Raw genomic sequence first — 23,447 nt, 5'->3', positions numbered from 1 at the left:
CAGGGCGCGGGCCCGTCACGCCTTGCGCCGGAGCGTGTCCCGGAAGCGGGCTCTCATCCGTGACGTGACGGGCGAAGCAGCACTCCCGGGCCAAACACCCCAGAGAGCCGCAGACGCGCTAGGGCACGGGCGGAGGAGCGGCTCCTCCCGCGGGGTTCTCGGCGCGGGCCCAGCGCCCTCCAGGGCAGTGAGCGGTAACGGGGCCGGTTATGTAAGCGCGGCCGCCAGGGTGCCCGCTGGGAGCTGTAGTCGCGCTGACGCACCGCTTGCCACGCTCACCCGTCGGAGCCACGCCCCGCCACGCCCCTCCGGCGCGGAGGATGCTGGGTGTTGTAGTCCATTGGCCGGGCAGAGCCGCCCGCTGCCCCCCCGTCGGGACTACCGCTCCCGGCGTGTCCCGCGCGCGCAGGCGCAGGCCGCGGCGCTGCTCCCTGGTAAACAGAGCGGCGCGGCAGCGGCGGGGCCCGGGTCTCACAAAGGGGCGGCGGGCCGGGCCCATGCGCGGCGGCGGAGCGGTTCGCACCTGGCGGCGGTGGCGCTGAGGCGGGCGCCCATGGCTGAGGTGGGCGGCGCCGCAGCGGCGCCGGACATCGACCCCGATTTCGAACCGCAGAGTCGGCCGCGCTCCTGCACCTGGCCGCTGCCGCGGCCTGAGGCGGAGGCGGGCGGCGCGGCGGGCGGCGCGGATGAGGGCGCAGGCAGCGCGGCGGCGGGGCCCGGGCGGGCCGAGGGGGTGCGGGCGGGCGGCGCGGCCGCGCGGAAGGGCGGCTCCCGGCGCAACGCCTGGGGCAACCAGTCCTACGCCGAGCTCATCAGCCAGGCCATCGAGAGTGCCCCCGAGAAGCGGCTCACGCTGGCGCAGATCTACGAGTGGATGGTCCGCTCCGTTCCCTACTTCAAGGACAAGGGCGACAGCAACAGCTCCGCCGGCTGGAAGGTGCGCGCCGGGCCGGGGCGGGAGGGACGGGCCTGGCTTTCGGCGGGGCGCCCGCGGGGTGCCGGGGCTGGGGCGGGCGGGGCGGCTGGGTGAGGAGCGGGGCCCAAGGCGCCTTCCCGAGCCGGTGCTGCTGCCTGTCCCGGCGGCCGCGCAGCCCCGCACTCACCTGTCACCGCCCGGCCGCAGCCCGGCTCTGCACACCTGGCCTCGGTGCCAGCACCTGGTCCCTAGGCTGCAGCCCGGGGAGCAGCGTTGCGCAAAGCCACTTGTCTGCTGCGGGTTCGCCTGCCCCTGAGTGCGGGGCAGGGTCTTGTTAGATCCAGCCTGAGCTCTGTGCAGCTGGAGCAGAGAGGGGTGGGCTTCTCTGGGTGGGTGGTTATGGCATGCCCCTGTGTAGCTTCTCCTTGCGCCCTTTGCGGTTGGAATGTTTTCTAGGAGAGGAGCCGAGGGTCAGTTAAAAGCTTCTGCGCAAAACAAAGTGCCAGTTAAAGGTTTTTTAAATACAAGGCTGGGGCTCTTTATGACCTGACTGTGTTAAAGCCAAGTATAAATAACTGTTTCATAGTAGGCATTCTTGGCTTCCAAGAGCCTCCCTTTAAAGAAAGTGCTGTGTCCCAGAGCAGTGCTGGTGCAGTGCCTGTGCAGGGACTGAGAACCTCTGCTGAGTTTGGAAAAGGGAAAGCAATATACTGCTCCAAATTCTCAACATAATCTTCTCCTTTCACTTGGGAAATGAGTTCTGTTAAAAGAGCTAAACTCAGTTTCCGTGCTCTGCAGGTACCAGCCTGATGTTCCCATTCTCTTTAGTCAAACAAACTCCATCAAAGAGAAGGGGAGATGTGAGAGCTGGCATGTGAAATGAGCCCTCAGGCTGTCCCGGTATATCGCAGTGGATGCCATGGTGACTGGAGTCTAAAGAGTGTGATCTATTCCTCTTGCTGCAGACTGGAATTACACTTAACACCACGCTCTTGTTTGTAGTGTACCTCTCTGTTTGCGGTCTCGGTTAGCAGATTGCCCATGCTGCAGTTCTGTGGCAGCATTAGCCACTGTGCTTTGGGGCTTCCATGACTCCAGCCACACGTTCCTCTGCCTGTGTGACCGAGCAGTAAGTCAGCAAAGGGAGTTAATTTTGCAAAAAAAGTGAATAGCTTTTTCTGGTAGGTTAGCTCTCAGCTGGCTCAGCTCTCTGAAGTGGCACACCATGTGGCTGCATAAGTGCAAATGTTTGCTTGAGAGAGGGCAGAGACATGGTGAGAGGGACACAGCTGTCACAGCTTAGGCTGGCACAGGTCGGTACAAAACGTTTCGCCTTTCCCATTTATCTGGCTCACTGACAGTTCCTAGAGAGTGTGAGTTGGATCCTCCTTATTAAGTTCAGATTTGGGACAGTGCTTGGGTGAATTTTCTTTCTCTTCAGAAGATTTGGTGGTCTCACTGAAAGATAGTTCTTGCTTCCCTAGGCTAGGCATGCTGTCCTGGTCCTGCTGCTGTGTGGAGTCACATTATTTTGGCAGACAGTTTATGGAACTGGTGCATTTTCTCTTCAGGAATGTGTCTGTAGCTGTTTGGCAGTAGAGCCTGAGACTAAAGCTCAGCGTGGCTTCTGAAATGCATCCCCAGATATTGTGGGTAAGGTGGAATATAGTGAAGTGTCCTGCCAGACTGGATGCTGGAGTAGGTAGACTTGTGGCTTGATTCAGTATGGCTGTTCTTTAGTAATATTTGTTCATGTGTAATGAGATCGTCAGTTTCTGGTTTTACTCTGTGTTTTAGGCGTGTATGACTTTTGGGAAACATACAGTTGGATTTAACTTTCAGAAAGGCAGAGTTGAGAATTTGTGCGCCTACAAGGGTTGAGGTCCCTGCTCAGACGCTGTTGCTGCATCTGTTCTATGATGACTTTTCAGTGTGAAATTCATTTGTAGTTTTTTAGCCTGGGAGTGGATTAATTCAGGCTGGCTTTAGTAGGGGAAGAGAACAGAAACTTTTTGCCAGGAAAGATGAGGGAGGACAGAACAACAGCAGCTGTGGTGGGAATCAGCCTGTCTTATGGTTAGGGCCATTTAAAACCCTTAATTTTAACTGGCAGACAGAATAGGAATACAGTTGAAACTATTTAAATGCCAGGGGAAAGTCTCAGAAAAGCTTGTTTTAATTTTTAACAAATATTATCAAAGTTTGGGTTGATATGTAGGGGGTGTGCGGTTACTCTTACGTGCCCAGGAGAGGCAAAAGGGGCTGTGGTATATTCCCTCTGCACTGTTTTCCTCCCTGCTCACTCTCTCAAATCTCTTGGCAGGACGTGTCCCCTATCACATGTGACCACAGAGCTCTGACTTCTAGTCTTGCTTATGTTAACATGCAGTTATATAGATTACATGCAGTTAACATGAGGTTATATAGATTTGCAAGAGGTTTTGTTTTTTTTGGTTACTTTAGTTTATTTGCACCAAGGTGTATTAGATGAAGGCAGATTAGACATTTACAGTTTTAAAGACGTAGAATCAATCAAATCAGTTCAATTTTGTTTTGTGGACTTGAAGTAAATATAAGACAAACTGAATAAACAAAACATGTCTCTTCAGTTGAGGAATGGACCTGCCCATTTTGTTGTTGTTTTTGCCGTTCCATGTTATTTTTAACGCTAAGAAGCTCTGCTTGCATATTTTTAAAGTTGTAAAACAAAAACTTCTTGAGTTGTTTTAGCTTTATTGATTTCTCAATTTTTGACTGAGTTTGGATAAAGGAAGTTAATATGGAGCTGCCGCTAAATGCTGATTGAGCACTTTGATGCCTTTTAAGATAGTACTATAGCTTTTAGAGTTCTTGTATTTCTGTGGTGTTTGGGCAGGGCCATACTGATAATACGTCCAATTTGTATGTAGTGTAGTTCTCATAGAGAGTTTTAAATGGGAAATGAAAATAAATGCGTCTTTAAGAATGTTTTTTTAATCTACTTGAGTTAATATAAACCCCATAAACTCATTGTTACTTCGTAATTACTTTACAGCTGTCCTACTCCACTATACAATTGGGGGAAATACAGCTGTTACAGGCTGCCAGGGTGTAACCTCGGTGAATTCCGGGAGAATCTATGTTTTCGAGGAAGGTGCAGTTTGCTGTTCTTGAACTGCTTCACACGCTTTGTACAGGACAGATTTGCTGGGTGTGCAGCCTGTCTTTTCCCTGCAGTAACTCAGCCCGAGTTAAGAATTAACCAGCTTGAGAAGCAGAAGTGTCCTTGCAGGCGTGTGTCGTGGGGCTTCTTTGTAATCTTCCCCTTCGTGCCCTGCAAGCTGCTCTGTGGATAAGAGGATAATTCCTTCTGGTTTTGAGATTACTTGAGGTATTGAGAGTTTGAATGAAGTAGAAGTGCATAAACCCTGCAGAAGCAGTTTGCACTGGTTGTTGCATTTCTTGCATCCATATGTAGGAGCAAGTTTGACCCAGTGAGGAGCAGCATTAAGGATTAGTCTATCTCCCAAAGCTGTTGTCTTCCCCTTATAGGAACAAAATGAACTTTAAACCCATCCTTTACACCCTCCAAAGATACTTCACTGAAGCAAAAATCAGATGTTGCCTATGCACGCAATATAAAGGAAAGAACAAATGATTCTGCAGTACTGTGTTAGTTATAGGAGGTTGAAGTCACACCTTGCATTCTGGTACTTCTCATTCACCTCTACTCAAATGTATACATATACATACACATCCATATGTGAAACAACTCAAGTGGCTGTATTACAAATTAAAAATTAACAAGCATTCTGCTTGCCTGAAACAGAAGGTGTCATTCATCCAGAAACTCAGCTACCTCTTAATATTTATTCCAGTGGGCAGCATTTTACTTTAAACCCTTCCATTTTATGCTTGTGTTACATGCATATTGCACGTAGTTGACAATAACTGTTGACCAGATGGATCGAGAGACCTGGCTGAGGGCTCTCAGGTGCTTCCTTGCAATTCAGTTCGTGATGGTGACTTCACTGTCACCTGGCAGATGCACAGAGCTCCCTCAGGTTGGAGCAGCTGCTCATCCTGTGGTCCTCTGAAGCTCCTGCATGAAACAGTAATAGACCAGCAGACAAAAGCAAGCCTGTTCGTCTGCTGGACTATTTCTTCTGTGCTGCAGCTGATGGGTTCTGCCAAGTTATCCTTATGCCTTGCAAATAGATTGCAGTTCAGTAGATAACAAATTATGTGAACACTTGTTTTGGTAAAGTTGAAAAGTTTATTGTGTTGACTGCTGGTAGCCAGTTTTGGTTTGGTTTTTTGTTTGTTTGTTTCCTGTAGTCAGCTCTACAACAAAATAAAATAGCCACATTAGCTGTTTGCTTATATCCATCTGGACTGTGCTGGAGTGTCCCTGTATCCTTGAAGGTGTATTGGCTCAAACTTGTCAGAATTGTAGCTTGTTAGCATGGACAGGTAAGGGCCAAAATCGCTATCAGGAGAGCTTTCTTTAATTTCACAAAGTAACCCTTTATCTGGAAAGGAACATCTGGTGGGAGCGCTTTACATAGGTTTGCTTTTGACTTTTGGTAATGATAATTTCAAGATGATGGTTTGAGAAGATGTTAAAAATATTTCCCTGTCTTCGCTCACTGAGGCGTAACTGACTTGATGCCATAAAGAAAAAGGAAACACAAAACTCAGCATCTTAGCTCTGAGCGGAGTATAATTGTGACCCAGCCTGATGCAGGTTTGTGCATAAGGGAGGCTCAGTCTGGAGTCTGGGTCTCTCTGCGCAGAGCCATTGACCTCAGGCTGGGAGGAAAGGTGGCTGCTTTCTGCTGAGAGAGCCTGCAGTGTTTTCTCCCAAGTTCGCATGCCTGAAATTATACAATTCCTGTTATCCAGTTATTTATTTCCCAGAAATTATGCAATTCCCCTTTAAACCTTCTGAAAATGAAGAATTGTGTGTTGTAAATGGAATCAGAAGAGGCATGTCATTGCTGTCATCCTCAGTACTTAAAGTCCAGTTAATCTTTAGTGGTGTTGTAGGTGCTGCTTTCTACTAAGTTTGGTTTATTTTGGTTTCTTGGAAGTTGCTGTCCTGCAAGAGGAAGGGAAGGTTTGGCTGTTCAGTTCCGGGGTGGGTGGAAGCTGCTGGACTCTTGCCATTACCTCGTGTGCCCCCAGATGTGTTCCCGTGGTGACAGCAATGTGCTTCGTCCTGGCAGCAGGGACATGTTCTCTGTCCCGGCTGCTGACAGCCTCACTGGGTTTCCTTAAAGCAGGGGGGGAAATAACAAACAGGAGCTGAACAACGGTTGTTCAGAGGCTGTAGTGAAGAGTCTAGCATGGAAATCTGAGGAGCACGGGTGGCTTTTGTCCATCAGTCTTTCTTTTAATGGAATCTTTTACCTTTTAATCCAATTCTTCAGTGATCTGGCCACAGTAAGTAGTGTGGCCTAGGCGAGGGTCCGGTGGGAAGGGAGGAAGGCGGCTGGGCCTGGCAGGGTGTTGTGGATAGGAGGATGGTGAAGTGCTTGGTACAGAAAATGAGGCCAGTGGCAGTGCACAGGAACAGGGTGATGGTGCAAGTGTGGGGTCACCAGGTGTCCTATTTCTCAGATGGGATCAAACTTACTGACTAGTAGGCAACTGCAGTGAGGGCCCACCATTGCAATGTAGCAACGTATACTTAGCCCTCATTAAAGTGACATTAATAGCCCCCTCTTCCAAGCAAGGTGTAATGCCTTGAGTAACTATGGAAGTTTTGTGTGTGGTGGTGGGGTTTTTTTATTCATTTGTTGCCCCCTCTTCCAAGCAAGGTGTAATGCCTTGAGTAACTATGGAAGTTTTGTGTGTGGTGGTGGGGTTTTTTTATTCATTTGTTTTTGGTTTTGTTTTTAATTCAAAGTCTTATATAGTGTAGTTGTCCCTCTCAAAAGTTGAGGAGAGGTCATATTTTTGATGAAAGTTCGTCTGCCCTGTGCAATGCCAGTCTAATTACCTTAAGATTATGCTGCTGCTCTTTCCTGCTCCCTGCCAGTTTGTTCTGGAAAACTGCTTTGCTGAAAGATTATTCCTTGTAGTACAGCTTAATTTTCCAGGCAGTACTTGGAGACGGCTGCTCCTGAACTGCTGGTTTTTCTTGTTCCAACAAGTTTCTTCTGCTCTATCTAATCTTGAGCAGCTTTTGTTACATATGCCTGCCTGTCTTGGTGAACTTGTAAATCACCTCAGTCTTTGCTTTTTTAGAGAGCCAGATTTTCTTGATCCCATTGAAAAATTGCAGAAAGGAAAATGTTCTTCCCAAGGTACAGCTCCTCGTCTGCCGAGCCTGATGTCTGTGCTCACGTGTGCCTTCTGGAAGGAGATTGCTGGGGAAATGTCTCAGCTCTGGCTCTGGAGCAGTTGTTTACTTGCTGGAGCCTAAGTTTGCAAAATCTCAGGAACGGAGACTTTTTCCTGAAGCCTTTGGAGCCAGATGGCTGGGTGAGCGCTGTGACGGGCACTGACAAATGCAGCAGGCGGGGCGTTCTTCCCTTGCAGCCTCCCAGGAATGCCACGACAAATGATAATTCGGCACAATTATAGGCCTGGTTTTGGAACACGGCCTCATGCTGGGATGTGACCATGTTCTTTGTATGCCTCCAAGGCAGTGCAAGTGTATTACAGGCATCTGCAGTGATTGCATATCTTTCTTTTTTGTTGTTGTTGTTGTTGTTGCTCATTCTTGAGAGCGCCTTTTTGTTAAGAAATCTGGTGCCTCTGTGGTTTGTAGTAGAAACTTGACATTTCCTGGGAGAATGGCCCTGGTGCCAGAGAGCAGTGATTAAAAATGCAGGCAAATGTGGGCAAGCACAAAATTTTCGAGGGTAGCCACTGTTTCTTGTGTCTCTCTGAGCACAGCCTGTGCTTGGCCCCGGGCGCTCTGTTAGCGCAGGTCATGTGCTGCTGCTGCACGGCTCAGCTCCGGGCAGGGCACCAGAGCCTCCCTCTGCTCCTGTCACATCAGGGCTTAGAATAAAGTACATCACAGGAGGGTGAGTTCAAGCTTGTTTTTAGCATTTGGAACCTCGAAGTCTGAACAAATGATCCTGAATGTTCTGGCTTGCTCTGAGTAAAACTTTAGTTTTATGGTAGGTAACCTCAGCCTTACCTACAAAGCTGTGTAGTCCCCTGAAAAGACTGTCACTGGCATTCTGTCTTCGGTATGACCCATTTGTGCATTTACTTGGGTATCTCAGTGTCTGTGGCAGGTATCCAGAAGGCTGACTGGGCAGGATAATTGCTGGGTTGTGCTGCCAGTTCCCATGGCTAGTTCCCCGTCCTGAGACCAAAGCACTGGCACTGGTGTTGGGGCAGGCCTAGTACAATGGTGAGGAGTGTTCCTGCCCTTTAAATAGGGCTAGGGGATTTCATAAAAGAAGAACATTTAATGCTGTGGTAACTGAGATCTAGAAAATAGTTTGTGTATGCTGCCAGGCACACTCCTCTGGCTGATCCATATATCCTGGATTGTACACACAGTGGTTGGTACCTAGTGAATGGTCCACCCATCAGTGTACAATAAATGTTTCTAGCCAAACTTTATATTTTACATAAATTCTGAAATAAATGACAGATACTTTTTTCCCGAATGTGGTTTACAGGAATCATCTTTGATCTGTGATGGACTAGAGACACAGACTGGCATTTTTTTCACTGCAATACTTAACACTGAGCCATAAGAACCTCTATAAGATATCTGAATAAACAGCAAGAACTGCTCCTAGCTAGTTGTTGAAAAGGTCCCTAAAGATTTGAAGGATTCCTGCCTGTGCCTGTTCCTTCAGGTCACGCTGCCTTACAGTCAGAGATGTTGCAGAGTCGAGACCCCGTGTGGGATGCAGGTGCTCAGAGGAACCACTGCTAAAGCTGAGCATGTAAAAAGTTAACGTTGTCTGTATGATTCTGGTTTGAGTTGCTTAACATCAAGAAAGGAAATACGTCAGGGTTGCCTGGGTGACTGAACTCTGTTGTTTCCTCTCCTCTCAGGTTTGACTTGGAGTTCTGAGATTAGTTTAGCACAACTGATTTGTCACTTTCCCAGTGAGATTTGAGGGTGCCCTCCATGCATTAGGTGTATTAAATCATTCTAGCAGGTGCATTACTGTGCTGGGGAGCGTGCGGTATGCAACTGTGAATCTCTTGTGCTGTCTCGCAGCACCCAGGCTGGCAGGTGCATCCCTTGATTTTATTTTGGGATCTCTGGACTCGAGTCTCCAGTACCCAGGTGAGCTCAGTCACGCAGATGTGTTAGGACTCGGGGTGCTGCATGGTGAGCTGCCTCGCCAAGCCTGCGGGAGAGATGCAGAAGTGACAACTGAGGCATCGCAGTTTTGACAGCAGTTAACCCTAATGTAAGAAGTGCTGGGGTTTTTTCCTCTGCCTCCAACCACATATTCTGGTCTCTTCCTTAGTTTTCGGTGTCTGACTCCCACAGTGAGGTTGTTCAAAAACAGTCAGAGATAAAAGAGGCAGGAACAGTAATTTTCAGGGGAGGATAGGGCTGCTTTTTGGTTGGGTTAGCTCTCTGAACCAACTCATAGGGTCACAGATGCTTGTGTTATGGGAGGAGGAGAGCTCAAGGATGAGAAAGGAAGAATTGGTCCAGCAATTATCTGTTTCTTCAGCTATTAGCCATTATGTCAGTTTAGCAGTAACATGTAAAAACACTTTGAGACTGTTATCAGGCTTTGCATATCTGTGTTCATATGAATCCTAGTCTTATTCCAAGATGTCATATTTCCAGCTGCTTTTCAGCCAAAAAACTAGAAAACTAGTTACTGAAATTGTCAGTTATGATACCTGAAGTGGTGCTGATTTTCTTGAGGATTCAGTGTTACTGAAATACTTGCACCAGTGCAGTGTGCTTTTGCTGACACAGGAATTAAAACTCAGCTGTAGTCATGCATGAAAAAAAAACCATAATATGGTTAGTTGTGAAATGTTTATATCCTGAACCTATTCATTTAAAATTCCATTTTAGTAAACTGAACTAAAAAATAAATTGTTATGAGAGTGCAAATGTATACTATGTGTACAAGCTACTGGGTCGTTCCTGATGGGACTGAGCATCATAATGAGTTCACATGTTACTTTCAGAATAAGTGAAAAATTAGTGACTACCTGGTGATTCTTACTGCTGCAGGAATATGCATTCAGTGTCATGCCCATTTACCCGGAAAAAGGGGGGCAATTCTTTGGAAATGAAAGCAGGAGACAGGTTACCAGTCTGAATTACTTTTTTTCGAGACTTGAAAGAAAAGAAAAGAAAACTTTAAATAAAGAAGACGCCAGGCAGGATTGTTCTGTAGCTATTACTGTGAACAGCTCAATTAATAAAACTATGTAAGAGCATTGACTGACACGTTGCATCAGGTCGTGGCTCTGCAGTAACCCTTGCGGTGCTCTCCGGGTGAGAGCAAACGTGTCCTTTAATACCAATCAAAACAAGCAGGCAGTCTTGTCCCAGTCCTCAACAGTCAAAGGTTGAAATGAAAACTAATGCAGAATCATCCTCCTTCCTCCTCCCTGAAAACTTTCTGCTCTGCCTGTATTGTTAATCTGTAACACATCTGCTTTGTTCTAGGATAGTACTTTTGGTGATGTGGCCAAAATTAGCGCAGTGAGGACTTCTTCCGAGAGGAAAAGGGTGGGGAGAGGGAAAGCAGCAGGCAGGAAAGAACCGTGTTCAGAGGTGGTGGGAAAGGATGATAAAAGCACAGTTAACTTTGTTCAAAATTGAGACCATGCATGAAAGCTGAAGGCTGCTATATACCTTTTAGATTTAAGAAAAAGCTCTTGCTCTTGGACTGCTGTTATGCTGCCAGTGTAGTACCTTTAATGATGTGTAATTTGACCATCTGAACAAATTAAATGCAAGTATCAAACAAGTGTGCAACACAGGCCTCAAGGGGAGTGTAGGGAGGATCTGCTCAAACTGATATTGCTTGCTGATTCTAAAATACCGGGGAGTTTATCAGTTGCAGGATGAAAATTCGGTTTGATAGTGGACAGATATGTTAGCTTGCAGCTTCCAGCAAAACTAAACCAAAAGGAGGGAGTTGGGAGAGGCAAGGGATGTGTGCCTTGCCAAATGGGAAGATGGGAGAGGCTAAAACTGGCATGTGCTGCATGGGAGTTCTCTATCTGCTGAACATCTTATCCCATTAGAAATGCACATGGAGGATGGTGTCCTGGCTGCTTGCAGAGTGAGGCTGCCAGGCTTCAGGATTACTGGAACTCTTGTTCCACAAAGTTTCTCTTATTTCTCTGATTTTAGGATGAAGATGGTAATGGGTATACTGAATTGGAAGTGTTTTGCCATTTCCCTTTCACCCAGTTGATTTGGTTTACTGCTATGCTGTGCTTGAATCCATCTGAATGCTGGCCATATAAAAATTAAAACCTTCAGCCAGGCTTATGCTGGCTAACGGGGCTGGCAGAAGGGTGGGAGCAGCATTAGCTCAAGTTCAGTGAGGCTCATGTTGAAGTTGCACACTGTGTTTGGGAATTTGCTTACTTGCTCTGTGGTACACTTAGTTTTTGCAGATTCCAAATAGTCTTGAAAAAGTTTTCATGTTGGTATTTTGCTAGCCGGAAGCTGCTAGTTTTCATGGTAGTTTCGCCATTGGTGCAGCAGGGAGACATGGCACTACTTGCTGGTGCTGTCAAGCGTGTTCAGGCAGAAATAGCAGGTTTTTATGGGTAGGTCTTTGTTATAACTTTCTTCTCTAGATACTGTTTGAATGCGTTTATGCTTGTGAAGTTTCTAGATGGGATGTGTGTCAACTGTCAGGTACTCATCTCTAATTTTTTAAAATCTATTTTCAGAACTCTATTAGACATAACCTGTCCCTGCACAGCAAGTTCATTAAAGTCCATAATGAAGCCACAGGGAAGAGCTCTTGGTGGATGCTCAATCCTGAGGGTGGTAAAAGTGGAAAAGCACCAAGAAGAAGAGCTGCCTCCATGGACAACAGCAGCAAACTCGCAAAAGTGAGAGGTAAAGCATCTAAAAAGAAGCCTCCTCTCCAGTCTGCTCCAGAATCCACTGCTGACAGTCCTGGATCCCAGTTCCCTAAGTGGCCTGGGAGCCCGTCCTCAAGAAGCAACGAGGACTCTGATGTGTGGAACACCTTCCGGCCTCGAACCAGTTCCAATGCAAGCACCATCAGTGCCAGACTTTCTCCTATCCTGACGGAGCCGGATGACCTTCACGATGAAGAGCTGCTTCCTTCTCTCGTGTACTCCAGTGCATCCAGCAATGTTCCACCGACTGTGACCGAGGAACTCGAGCTCATCGATGGGTTAAATTTGATGTCTCCCAGCTCCTCCGTGTTATCTACCCAGCAATCTGCCTCAAGTGGTCAGATCCAGAGAGATTCCAGCTTTTCCTTTCGGAGCCCAAATGCGGCTGGTCAGACCACTACTTTTGGCAATTCCCTGTTTAACCCTGTTGATATCTCGCTGCAGAGTTCTGTCAGCCATTTCACTGCCCCTCAGACCTTGGAAGCTCTTCTGACACCCAGCTCTCCACCTCCGAGGGATGTTATGATGACTCAGGTGGATCCAGTTCTCCCGCAGACTGGTAACAGGATGAGCAGCCAAACTCTTCTGCTTCTAGGTGGACAAAACACCCAGAGTAAGATGAGCTCAGGCGATTCACGAGGAAAGCCTACAGAGCAGCAGGCAGAACCAGTCAGTGCCGGTGTTTTGCCATCAACGCTTCCCATGGTAACATCTCCTCAGAACACTGCCAGCATCGTCAGTTTGAAGGCTCCAGTTTCTGCAACAACTGCCCAGTCGGTCCAGCTGGGGAGTCCACTGCTTCTTTCTTCTGCCAGCCCTGCTCCCTTGGGCTTGAACCAGGACAGGCTGCCCATTGACCTGGACGTTGACATGTACATGGAGAACCTTGAATGTGATATGGATTACATAATCAACAGTGAACTCATGGATGGAGAAGGACTGGACTTCAATTTTGAACCCATTCTGTCTACTCCCAACTATCCCAGCACCTCGCAGGCCTCCAACCAAACCTGGGTACCAAGTTAACTTCAGGAGCACAAAAAGGTATGTGTAGTGATGTAAAATGCCACAGCTCTATAGTGGGAACAGCTGTGTCTGAGATAGTTCCTGTGCCCAGCTCTGCAGCAGTTAAAGATACCTCTTTGGAAGAGCAGGTGCCCTTTGAGTAAAAGACTTCTGGGAGAGCCGCACCCCATTTTAGAAGGAGAAAAAGCTGTGTGAAGGTAGGGAGATTTAACTTACCAGGTATTAAACTACTTTATGGAGTAGAGCAGCAACCTGAATGAAATTCCTGTTGTCTCCTGTTACCAAAGATGACCGTGTTACAGGACATCTATCTCTGCCATGCAATGCCTATAGCTTTGAAGCTGACATGAGAGCATATGCTGATTCCATAACTAAAGGCACGATCCTATATATATAGAGCGGTTGAACTGAGCCAAGCACATGTTGTGTTTCTATCCAGGTTATTATTATCCATGCAGAATTTTGTAGTATGTATAGTTGCAAAGCATGTCTGTGTCATGACAGCCTGCTTTGCCCTGTGTGTAGCAGGACACAATCACTCTCAGTTATCAGACCTTCTGCCCTTCTTTTATCTCGGATAGTGTCTGTAAAGTCTGGAAAGGTTCATCAGCATTAGCTACTGAATTGCTTACGTACCCATTATTAGAATGGGAAACAGGAGTATGCAGTGTGGATGAATATTGATACATCACTGTATATTGACTTTTTAAATGCAATTTAACTCCCCCTTATTCCAAATCCCACCACACTGCTTAGCATTTCATTTATTAGTTACGTTCTTCTGTCTGTACTCAAGCGATCTCTTTACTATAGAGGGAGGCAGGACCAGTCAAGCTTTTGTGTTTTGTTATGAGTGTTTTTATAGTCTTGTGCATTTGTTAACTATGCTCTTGCTGAATTATTGAGTGTCTATCTTAAATTGAATATACTAACTTCAGGTGGAATATGGAAACTAAGTTTTGATTTGAAAGACAAATTTGATTGACACAACATTGGCATCCTTCATTCGTGTTAGGACTGTTTGCAAGTTAGTAACAGAGGCTGTGGCCTTTTGAGCAGTGTTTGCACTGGATATTGTTCTGAGCTTTTTTGGTTTTCTGTTGTTTTTCATGCCATGTGAGGGCGGGCCATCATATTTGGGGAATACATTGACTTTGCAGGGGTGAAATGTTATTTGCTGGCGTGTTTTCAAAACATATGCAAGCTGTTCCTGGGTGTGTTAATTACCTGGGCTGGATAGACAGGACCTCTGTCTAGAGAATATCAGGTATAGCTTATTTTTTTTAAGAGTGTACAGCAGAGAAGCTGAGGAAATGTTTATCAAAGGGTAGGGTCTAGTACTGGTGAAGATGTGGCTATACTCAAACGCTTAGGAGGGAAAACATGAGCTCTTAAGAGCATGGTTATGATCTTGTTCCATCTTATTTCATACTTAAAATGTGAATTGCTTAATCAAAACAGAGGAGCTATCTGATGTTGGAAACTCTGGATTTGCCTTGTTTCATGCATGAAGTTGAAGTGGTACTTTCTGGGAAGGATGCTGGACGGATGCTCTCCAAGAGAGGAGTGAGATATGGAACAAGTTCTGAAGGAATATTGTGTGTCAGCAGAAGGTGCAGCACCTGCACACCTCTGGGTGAATGATTCTTAGCAGCAGCACTGCACTGGGAGGACTGTCACTCTGTTCAGTGTGCTTTGTTTCAAGCCTTTTCTTCTGTCCTTAGGTTATGTTTGCTTTTTCTGAGCTTTGCAAAGCTTTTCAGTTTTGCCTGTATCCTGGAAGTAATGGAGCGTGGGATGAAGGAGAGCTTTTCCCCAAAGGAGAGCAAGTATTGTGTAAAATGCTGCCAAGACAGAGAGGTGGGTCAGGTTTCTAAGAAAGGGGGAACAGGGTGTGGAGAGAAATGGGAGTGTTCCTGGAGGCCAGGAAGGACCCTGGGAAAAGAAGACAGAATGCTTTCTTAAATTTACAAGTTCTAAAATCAAGTGAGCTGCAGACATCAGTGTCTGTGAGGACGTCAAGATTGCGTCATCCCTTTCAATCTGTTACTGCAGTGGGTTATTGGCGTCCCTGGCTGGAAATTGCTGTTAGGGGAAGCATGGCTGCTGCTAGATATTGTTCCTTTCATATCGCTTCTGTGAATGTGTTTTTTCCATGTTAAATTCACACTGGAAAAAGCTGCTCTGCTAACCTAAAGCTGTCCTTCCAAGTAGTTACTGTGGGCTTAGCCTGTAGCCTTCTGAGTCAATTTTGAGTGTAATGCTGAGCAAAAGCTGTTCATCAATAAATGCCAATGACCTCACTCTGTGATTTGGACAGCCAGAATGAAACTGGAGCTGGGGAAATATTTATCTTTATAGGCAAGAGAAGATCTTCAGGAAGGAAGTGCTTAGTCTCTCTGCAGTACTTGGGAAGACACAAGCTAGTTGCTGTTACCAGTAGTGCTCAGAGCTAACATGACTTTGTTCCCTTCTTGCCATAAGTGCTAAAGACCTTGTTCACAGCTTCCCCAGGAGTCTGTCGGAAGCCTCTGTCTCTTGAAGATCAGACATCAGACATGGAAACTTCACCTCTGCCCAGCAGCAATGCAGCACCCACAAACCTTGCTATTAATTGCAGAAGAAGAAGGTTGGGGTGTGAATGCTTTCTTTAGCTGAGAAAAGTAGAAATTCTACAATTTCAGCTGCTGTTGTCTGGTAGCTGCAGCTCACTTGTAAGCCTTAACCCTTCACTGGTTAAGGCTCTGGATGCGGCAGCCGTACTGAGTGACTTACAGGAGCCTTAGTGAGCAAGGTCATGGGAAAAGAGTAGCCACAACTGGAATGAGACCATGGCATGTAGGTGCTGGATCATGGGCAACCAGTCTTACCTTCATTGTCCTCTGTTCTGGTCGTGGGAAGCGTGGGTGGCCACCCAGCTGTCTCTGGGCAGCTCAGGGCCTCTGGCCTTGCTCATCTACCTCTGTGTTATTTCTGCAAGCCAGTAGGAGGGATACCTGGGAGCAGAGTTAGGCGCCTCTTTTGTACAGTGGTACAGTTTGTGCCTCCTTGACGAGTGTGAAGTCCATCCACTCTCCTGGTGGACACCAGTTAAAGATCTTTAGTTGTTCAGTTAAACTCCCTATAGATTCATAGCCTGGAAGACTCTTTATCCCTTGCCCAGCTTGGTCTGGACTTAAGGTTTTCTCTGTCTAATTCTGTTTGGTCCAAAACCAGTATTTTTGTCTACCAGAACATTAATATATAAATAAAAGCCCCATGAACTTGCAGTTTCCCAAAGTAGCCTGTTGCTTTGGCTTCTAAGTTACTGTTTTTTTCTTGTTGGGGGCTGATTACCTCTTGTAGCTTCTTTCCCTTTCCACTTTGTCACGGTCACCGTTACTGGATGCAACTGGTTGGATTCATTTTGTGTCAGTGTTTCAAGTGCTTAGACCTATTCTAAGGCTTGTTCGAACAAGTTGTGGCAGCTTCATTGAGGTGAGTCAGAAGACCCGAGAAGGGATCTCGAGACTTGCAGGGAAATGAGATATCTAGAATGTTTAATTATTCGTAGGTAGATACAGGATTTCTTTAAGCGGGTAAGCATGAACAGTTTCAGTGTATGATCTCTAAAAAATCCCTTTCTTAGTCTTTTCTCTACCAATTTATATTTGTGGGTGCTAAAGGTGAAGAGGAGTTTTCTTCTTCCTTGCTGCTTTCTTGCAATGCCTCTGGTGTTAGCCAAATTCTTCTTTAAACCTCCTTATCTTGCAGACCTTTGTTGCTGTCAGCAGGAGTACAGGAGTACTTGCTTTTGACCTTCGTGCTTTTCTTTTGTCTTTCTGCCTCAATTGTACCCTGAAGCTTGGACCTGAGCAGTTACATCCTCTGGTTGACTCTCCATTGATCAAGTTCTCTTGTGATATGTGTTTGGCCCTTGCTGGAAGTTGACATCCTTCAAGCAGCAGGGGCTGATTGATAGTAACTAACTCCTTATCTATGCATCCAGAATTCCCACTGAAGCTGAGATCTAACCATTCACTCTATTTTTCTTCTTCCTAGTGTCCTTCAGGATTTGAACATCGGGTTCTGACTTCACTTCCCACCCCTGGCAGAGAAAAGAATGGAGTACGTTGGATTCGGTTTCCCTGCACACCATGCCTTGGGCAGAAGGGGCTGCCCAGCTGGGAAGAAGGGGCAACCTGCATCTGGCTGCAACAGGAAGAGTTCTAAAATAATAATCCTGTTATGTGCCATGGCTCTTCCTACAAACCTGACCCTGCCTCGGATCATCTGGAGAAACCCTGGGCTGTGCGTGTCCAAAGAGGAGCCCCAGTGAAAACCTCAGCCAGAATACTCTGTGCCAGGCAAACAGCGTTTTCCCATGTGAAGAGTTGGGTTTGCTGGAGGAATCTCTCGACGGCTGTCCTCTCTGTGCTCCGGCAGAAAGCTCCCAGTGCCTCGGCCTGGCAGAGGGCTGGCTCTGCTCTCACTTGGTTTGCCCTCTGGGGCAAAGTAGTCGGATGTTTTCATTCAGCCACCAGATGTGCACTTGGTATCCCACAGACTCGCAGAGGAATCAGAAGGAGCTTGTTGGTGGAAGCCCTGTGGGAAAAGGGGGTTGGTTTCGGTGTGCCCATCTCCAGAGCACCCGTTGGTGTTCTGCAGGGAAGGGTGGGAGTCATGGTGTAGAAGGCTTCCTCTTGTCCACCTGAGTGGAACAGGAGGACACGGAGTTTTTCACTGTGCCAACTGAGCCCCATTAAGTCGGAAGCATGTTTCAAGAAGTCCCTATGCTGTTCTCAGCACTTTCCTGATACACCAGGCTGCTGTAAAATAAGCACAGGTGCTAATAGCTGTTTCTGGGACATAAAAACATCATTTTGAGTTTGTTTCTGATCTGTCTTACTACAGCAGAGAAATGGAAAGCCTGGGTGTGGCCTTAACAGAGCTCTGGCTGCTTTTCAGAAGGGCATTTTCTATAGATGAAATATTTTTTTACTAATCTGAGGACTTTCTACAGTGAATATGAAGCCAATGTTAAGTGTGTCCCCATTAGGTGTATTAGGCATCTCTCCCTCTGAGAAGGTACCAGTGACAGACTTCTTTTTTTAGATTGATATTAGGAACAAACGCATTTGATGTTGGATAATGTATATGACTTGAGAGGCAAGAATCAGCAGGTCCCCATGGTTTCAAACCACCCTGGGGAAAAGTTGTACATTATTGTAATCTATATGTAAAAGTAGCTGCAAATTACATAGAAGCTTTTCTAAACCTTTTTAAATATATATTATATATTTTAATTGAAAATGAGATTATTGGATTAAAAAAAGAAAAAGAAAAACACAAAAATACCCAACACATTTGCTGCATCTGTCCCCTTGATACCAGATAACACTACAGTATGGGAGGGGGCAGGCCGAAGGCATTTTGGGCCAAGAAGCTGAAAATGTCATTGGAGAAGTGGGAAGGGCACCAGGGTTGCACCTGGGAGGTACCTGGGGGTTCCTCAGCCTCTGTCCTCGCCTGGGCATCGCTGCCAAACCAAGAGCACAGCGTTAGGGAACGCTAATCATTAATAGCGCACTCGTTCTTGGCTAATCCCTTAAGTAGCTGGACTGTGGCTGATACATAGGACAGGTTCCCTAGTCTGTGAAGAAGATGGTGTGGACTGGATCGTGCTGGATCTGCTGATGCTCTGGGTAGCCCTTGTGGAGGGAAATGATCAGTTGTATATGGTAGCTTGCTTTTTGGTTTCCAGAGGTTTTAATTTTCTTGCTGAAGTTTCTGCGAACTGCTGGGGAACTTGAAGCCTGTAGGGACAGCCCTGGGGACGTGCCTGGGATCCTGGCCAGTCTCTTGGTTCTTGCAGGACAGAAGCTGGGAGTCAAGAGGTTAGTTCAGAGCATTAGCTGTCATGTTCCTCTCACCTTTTTGGTGTTTGCAGTGGCAGGATCTGTGGGAGACGTGGTGCTTTCATGGTGTTCTGATAGGCTTGGTCTGGCAGAAAGCCTATCCTGTCCTTTCTGAAGGTGGTGGTGGTTTCTGTTGAGAAGGTTTGTATCATGCAGTGTCATCAGCCATACTGTTTTACCACCTTGTCTGCTGTGTGTTTGTGGGTTTCGTTTCATTTTCATTTGAGTGGAGATTGGAAGAGGAGTGGTTTGTCGGGTTACCTGCAACAAGGAGTCTTCAACAGTCTTATCTTTAGTGTGCTCTACCATCAAAGCCTTTGAATAGCTTGATAACCTTTGCTTTGAAGGCTGTTGTCATGGCAGACCTCATGGTGGTATGTTTCAAATTTACCCACAGTCTGCATGTCTGGCCACACCTCGCTGTAACAAACAAACAGAAAGGCAAGATCCTGAGTTGGGTTTCCAGGTCTTGCAGACTTGAGTTATGGATGCACATTCTCACTACAGTTAGTTCATTACACGAACAGAGAGATACCCTTTCCACAAACACCTGACAGCACGTGCTGCAAAGAAGAATCAGCCATTTTGGGCTGTAGCTACTAAATCTGGGAGGATTTGTGTTATTTGGCACATAATACACCACTTTTTCAGCTTGGGCCCTGAGGGGACATGAATGCCATGATCTCCAGAGCAAGTTGACTAGCTGCATGTGCTTCCCAGCCATGTATCAAAGGAGAAGACCCTGGTATTTGTGATCATATGTGACAGGATCATGTTATATGTGACAGAGCCCAAAGCAATAGAAAGGACAGTGTTAGTAACCAGTGCTTCAGACCTGCAGATCTGCGGTGAGACGTTTCTGGCTGGCTTGGTCTGTGGGGAAGAAGTGCTGTCTTGTGGCTGTTCCAAGGTGTCCCCTAGGTGTGACAGCACAGGGAACCTGGCCTGACCCCTGTGCCCTGGGGAGATCTGATGTACTCTTGGCTAGTACGTGTGCTCAGCCTGTTCCAGCTGAAGGAGCTGCAGCCCCGGTACACCAAAGCTCATCATGGTTGGTGCCCTACAATGCGAGTTTTTAAGACACCCTCTCCTTTTATTCCTTTTATTAAGGAATAGAACACCTATTTTTTTTTATTTTCATACTGTTTTTTATTTTCCATATTCCCAGGCCAGACTCCTGGGAAATTGCCTGTCCCGGGGACAGCACTGGAGACAGGAGCACCTCTGGCTGGAATCCTGCTGTACCAGCATGCTGACAGTGACTTCTGTCTGGTGGCAGTCCGCGCCAGTGCTCTCTGTCTAGATACAACAGGAGCTGGCAGTGGCTGAAGAAGCCTGAGAACATTCTAGTGCTGAGGATGGTGTTTGGGAGACTATTGGTGCTCTGGGAGTGCTCGATACACCATGAATGTAATGTTGCAGGCTCATGCAGGCAACTTCTTGTTTGTATGTGTAGCAGGATAGCTCAGATCATGGGCACGGAGGGCAAGGATGCAGAGAATTGGGAAGTTCTCCAGCCCCTTCCCAAATAATTTCCTTTTCATAAACCTTGAGCTTTTCTAGCCTGGGATATTTCCTCATAGAACACAGAAGACTAATGTAAAGTTCCTAAACTGCTGCTTGCTGAAAGGCTGCATGTGGCAGGGGGTTTCTCAATGCTTGCCCAGGTTTTTTGTATTCTTGCCCAGAGTGTTTGCTACTGACTGCTGCTGGATTCAGGATGGGGTCTTGATGGATCTTCATTCTGTGTTAGGACCAGGGGCCCTGTACTTGTGGGCTTGTTTTTGCTCTAAAGAGGGGTTAGGCTGGGATTTTGAGAGCAGCTGTGAGCTGAGTGGGGATGGAAGGGGCTGGGGACATAGGGACGGATGCTCCTGGGGAAGTGCCTGAGGGCAGTGGACAGGAGACTCTTGCACTGTGTGTGTTTTCCTTGTCCTCACTCAGCTCAGGTAGCAAGTTTCCTCCTCTCCAGAGGATCAAATGCCATCTTGCATGGTGTGAAGCCACCGTGCAGCTCTGGCCCATGAAGGAATTGGGTAACTAGACCCATGGAGCTACTAGGAGGCAGACTTGTTGCTTTTATTTACACCGGGGTTTAGCAAACTGCTTGAGCCTTCTTTATAACTTAAGTGTATTTTATTATTCTCCCAGCTTCCTGTGAGAGCTTGGAATGTTGAAAGCTTCTTGGAGCCCTTGATTTTCCTTGTTGGTGTGTCTAAAATCATGTCATCCCCTACCCTGTGCTGCTTTAAAAACAGCAGTCAGATCATCCTGGTAAGTGAGGAGCGTTCCAGAGCCCGGGTGTATTCATAAACCAGGCTCATACTAAAAGCAAGTAGCACTAATCAGCTTTTCCAAAGGAAATGCCTAGAAAGCTTTTATGTAGATCATAATTTGTTAATTTTCTTACTTAGTTGCTTATTTATAGCCATGCTCAAATGCTTCAGGATTAGCCTTGCTCCAGGAGTGAGAAATCTGTGTCTGGTGCCGCGGGTAGGAGTGCCTTTGGGAGCGCTGTCCTAGACTGTCACCAAATAATGTGCAAGTTTGGACCCATTTGAAAAGAAAAAAATCAGTCCACCCACAAAAAATCAGTCAACTTTGGGACATGAGCAGGGATATCTTAGGGTTTGCCTCAGTTGCATGTCTAATGAAAAATCTGTTGTGATTAATGTGGGGAAAAGCAAGCAAGAGGTGTCTCCTGAAGCCTGAAAGATCTGTCCATGTGAAAGCTCGGTATCATGAGGTAACCCATTGCCACAGCTTGTTCGCCCTTCAAGAAAGGGATCCCCTCTCTTCAGTAGCCTTTATGTCTCTCCCTGAACCCTAGTATGTCTGTAGTCGATGGAGAACAATCTCTGATGGAATCAAAATCACATCTAATATCATGGTGTAAAGCAGGGAGAAGGGACAGCAGAAGCTGAAGGTGAAAGAGACAATGGTGTTGTATTTATGGTTCTTTGACCAAGGCAGCATTATGGTGTGTGGTAGGAGGGGATGTTCACAGCTGGTGCCATGGTGCTCCCCGAGGTGCCTTGAGAGGTTTGGCTATGTAGAAGATAGGTCACTTCTCTGGAAAGGCAAATGCCTTCTCAAGAAAGGCATTTCTTATTAAGGCAATGAGGATGGTTCTGTGAAATGATGCTTCCAGCACAGTGGAGTCTTCACCTGGTGCAATCCCAGGAAGGTTTCGGCATTGCTAGCACAGACGTCTGCTGCACACAGGGCAGGCACCACTAGCTGACATAGTTTCCACCCCGTCCCCTCTGCACTCTTTCACCCATTTCTCACGATAAAGTTTTTTACATAATAAATCTCTGCTTTTGTTTGCTCTCTGTAGCAATGTAACTTCTGAACCATTACAGGCTCTTTGTTACCATCTGTGCTAGCAAGACTGTAGATTGTGCTAGACTAGGGGGGAATGTTTGACAAATAAAAACCTGTAATCCTCTGCTCTGTGTCTCATGCAGTTTGTTCTGTTTCCCTGGTGAGGACCAGTTATTTTTTTCCTTGCCCTTGGCTTCTTTCCTTTGCCTTCCTTACCTATTAGGGCAACCCCTTGGTGAAATGCCCTGTAGCTAGCCAGAGGTGGAAAGGTCATGGTGTGATCGTCCCTGATTCTCCTCCCCACCCCACTGGGGGAGGCAGGAGGAGGAGGAATGAGCGAGTGGCTGTGTGGTCCTAGTTTCCAGCTGGAGCTAAACCAGATAATGCAAATAGCTCTGGAAGGGACCTTAAGATTCCTGCTTCAAGATTTAAGCCAATCTCCAAAAATCAGGGATTAAGACTTAGAGGAACTGTCTGTCCCTCACCTGTTCCTTGAGCACTTGGGCCTTCCTGCAAGCATGTGACAGTAGATTCTGTTGGAGAAACAAAATGACATGGGTGGATTTTTTTTTTTTTTTAGTTGTTGATCAGATCAGAGTGAATGCATTCAAAGCTTGACATAGCTCCCCCAGTAGCTGTTGACACCTTTTATGTGGATTTAAGCATTGGCCTGTGACACTTAAGCACTGCCAAGGAAAGCAAAGCGCAGAGCAGATGCCAGGCTGGGACCTGGCTGCCTTGGTTTATGGTTGCTTCTGATGTGTGTGACACTGCCTGCAGTAGTCACCAAGAGTCCTGCTGCGTGTCATGGAGCCCTGCTATGTTCTGTCCTAACACCTTCGTGGGTTCAGCACACCTGTTTTGCAGTAAGTCAGTGTTTCTTGCAGTCTTGGTGACCTCATAGCTCTCCTGAGCTGTCACCATAAGCATTTTGGCCTGTGGAGCAGTGGCCTGCTGAGTGGCAGTACCTGAAGCCGGTGCAAAAACTTGACCAACTTTTCAGCCCAGCTTAGTTTCTGACTGGAGCCCTGCCTTGTCCCAGTGCTTGCTGGTCAATGGACACTTCTCCTGTGCCACCAGTGGTAGGACCACATACGAAAGCGCAGCGGGGAAGGCTGTTGCCTTAGTTCACGTGGCTTTTGTGGTGGAGTAGCTGGTGTGCGGAGCAGCCTAGGGAACGGGGAGCTGGTGCTCCTGAGCTCTCCTGGCAGGACGGTCTGTCCCCAGAT

General features: G+C 46.9%; 1 protein-coding gene across 1 annotated transcript; it reads left to right on the top strand.

Moving 5' to 3' along the window:
• The first annotated feature begins 438 nt into the window (after nucleotides 1-438).
• On the top strand, nucleotides 439-22,342 carry FOXO4 (forkhead box O4). The gene is made up of 3 exons (XM_082061610.1): nucleotides 439-937; nucleotides 11,771-13,012; nucleotides 17,036-22,342. The coding sequence occupies exons 1-2, from the start codon at nucleotides 554-556 to the stop codon at nucleotides 12,992-12,994; spliced, it is 1,608 nt and encodes a 535-aa protein (XP_081917736.1). The 5' UTR covers nucleotides 439-553; the 3' UTR covers nucleotides 12,995-13,012; nucleotides 17,036-22,342.
• The last annotated feature ends 1,105 nt before the right edge of the window (nucleotides 22,343-23,447 follow it).

The sequence above is a fragment of the Streptopelia decaocto genome (assembly GCF_964273445.1).
Source record: "Streptopelia decaocto genome assembly, chromosome: 10".
Classification (NCBI taxonomy): domain Eukaryota; kingdom Metazoa; phylum Chordata; class Aves; order Columbiformes; family Columbidae; genus Streptopelia; species Streptopelia decaocto.
Note: the sequence above shows the minus strand (reverse complement) of the source record. Positions and strands in the feature narration are given on the sequence as shown.

What these genes read in the sequence shown, in the direction of transcription:
- FOXO4 (XM_082061610.1), top strand. Translation starts at nt 554, where the DNA reads ATGGCTGAGGTGGGCGGCGCCGCAGCGGCGCCGGACATCGACCCCGAT. An exon ending in ACAGCTCCGCCGGCTGGAAG is followed by an intron (nt 938 to 11,770) that starts GTGCGCGCCGGG and finishes ATCTATTTTCAG; the next exon opens with AACTCTATTAGACATAACCT.